A 2,191-nucleotide genomic window follows, 5' to 3' on the forward strand; every position below is an offset into this window, starting at 1 on the left:
CTCATAGCAGTTGGTACCTCTCGGCCCACCCACCCACCTGTGCCTCGAGGCTCACCAGCCCACTGGTGGGCCATCCGAAGCGGCCGCCACGATTACCAAGACCTCTCTGTACTTCCGGGCATTACTAGTGATAAATGATCGTTGTATTTCTATTCACATCCAGCCAGAAGTGAGAGAGAGAGGCAGAGATAGACAGAGAGAGAGAGAGAGAGAGAGAGAGAGAGAGAGAGAGAGAGAGAGAGAGAGAGACAGACACAGAGAGAGAGAGAGAGAGAGACAGAGATAGACACAGAGAGAGAGAGAGAGAGACAGAGATAGACACAGAGAGAGAGAGAGAGAGAGACAGACACAGAGAGAGAGAGAGAGAGACGGAGATAGACACAGAGAGAGAAAGAGACAGAGATAGACACAGAGAGAGACAGAGAGAGAGAGAGAGAGAGAGAGAAAGAGGAGAGAGAGAGAGAGAGACAGTCAGAATATACTGAATGTTCGGTATACGGTTCGGGACACCGTATTGGAGATACTCTTGGGGACATCGTTGACTCTGGCAGACTATTGCCCTCCCTCCTGCTTCATCCTGATGTCCCTTCTCACCCCCCACCTTACCCCCACCTCTCTAACTCTTCCCCTCTCCCTTCCTCCAGACACCCTACCCCTCCCTTTCCATCCCTTCCCTTCCCCCGACTCTTCTCTAAGAAGGCCCTATGCAGACACCAGCGAGGCAGCAGACACCAGCGAGGCAGCAGACACCAGCGAGGCAGCAGACACCAGCGAGGCAGCAGACACCAGCCAGGCAGCAGACACCAGCGAGGCAGCAGACACCAGCGAGGCAGCAGACACCAGCGAGGCAGCAGACACCAGCGAGGCAGCAGACACCAGCCAGGCAGCAGACACCAGCGAGGCAGCAGACACCAGCGAGGCAGCAGACACCAGATAGGCAGCAGACACCAGCGAGGCAGCAGACACCAGCCAGGCAGCAGACACCAGCGAGGCAGCAGACACCAGCGAGGCAGCAGACATCAGCGAGGCAGCAGACACCAGCGAGGCAGCAGACACCAGCGAGGCAGCAGACACCAGCGAGGCAGCAGACACCAGCGAGGCAGCAGACACCAGCGAGGCAGCAGACACCAGCGAGGCAGCAGACACCAGCGAGGCAGCAGACACCAGCGAGGCAGCAGACACCAGCCAGGCAGCAGACACCAGCGAGGCAGCAGACACCAGCGAGGCAGCAGACACCAGCGAGGCAGCAGACACCAGCGAGGCAGCAGACACCAGCGAGGCAGCAGACACCAGCCAGGCAGCAGACACCAGCGAGGCAGCATACACCAGCGAGGCAGCAGACACCAGCGAGGCAGCAGACACCAGCGAGGCAGCAGACACCAGCGAGGCAGCAGACACCAGCGAGGCAGCAGACACCAGCGAGGCAGCATACACCAGCGAGGCAGCAGACACCAGCGAGGCAGCAGACACCAGCGAGGCAGCAGACACCAGCGAGGCAGCAGACACCAGCGAGGCAGCAGACACCAGCGAGGCAGCAGACACCAGCGAGGCAGCATACACCAGCGAGGCAGCAGACACCAGCGAGGCAGCAGACACCAGCGAGGCAGCAGACACCAGCGAGGCAGCAGACACCAGCGAGGCAGCAGACACCAGCGAGGCAGCAGACACCAGCGAGGCAGCAGACACCAGCGAGGCAGCAGACACCAGCGAGGCAGCAGACACCAGCGAGGCAGCAGACACCAGCGAGGCAGCAGACACCAGCGAGGCAGCAGACACCAGCCAGGCAGCAGACACCAGCGAGGCAGCAGACACCAGCGAGGCAGCAGACACCAGCCAGGCAGCAGAGCAGAACACACCCTGCTCCCGGAACATTGTCATTGTGTAACTGGAAGATTGCAATAAAAGTAATTATTGCAGCTCATAGACTGAGTTAGCAGGAAGATATGGCGCTAGTGGTCGATACGCGGGTCTCCGCCCCCCCCCCTCCTCCCCACACACAACACAGGCTATGGGGACCTTATTTAGGGGATAGGGGCTGTACTCTAGCCCCTGTTGTGTGCTGAGGGGAAGGGCTAGTCTCTGCTGTGTGTGTGTGTGGCTAGGGGCTAGCCTCTGCTGTGTATGTGTGTGGCCAGGGGCTAGCCTCTGCTGTGTGTGTGGCCAGGGGCTAGCCTCTGCTGTGTGTGTGTGT

General features: G+C 59.9%; 1 protein-coding gene across 1 annotated transcript; it reads right to left on the reverse strand.

Annotated features, from left to right (window-relative positions):
• Positions 1-702: 702 nt before the first annotated feature.
• On the reverse strand, positions 703-1,878 carry LOC138371879 (uncharacterized). Its single transcript, XM_069336920.1, has one exon. The coding sequence runs from the start codon at positions 1,876-1,878 to the stop codon at positions 703-705; it is 1,176 nt and encodes a 391-aa protein (XP_069193021.1).
• Between the last annotated feature and the right edge of the window lie 313 nt (positions 1,879-2,191).

This window comes from Procambarus clarkii, chromosome 37 (assembly GCF_040958095.1).
Source record: "Procambarus clarkii isolate CNS0578487 chromosome 37, FALCON_Pclarkii_2.0, whole genome shotgun sequence".
In the NCBI taxonomy this organism is placed as follows: Eukaryota; Metazoa; Arthropoda; class Malacostraca; order Decapoda; family Cambaridae; genus Procambarus; species Procambarus clarkii.

Excerpts from the sequence above, each read along its gene's own strand:
- LOC138371879 (XM_069336920.1), bottom strand. The coding sequence starts at position 1,878 with ATGACAATGTTCCGGGAGCAGGGTGTGTTCTGCTCTGCTGCCTGGCTG.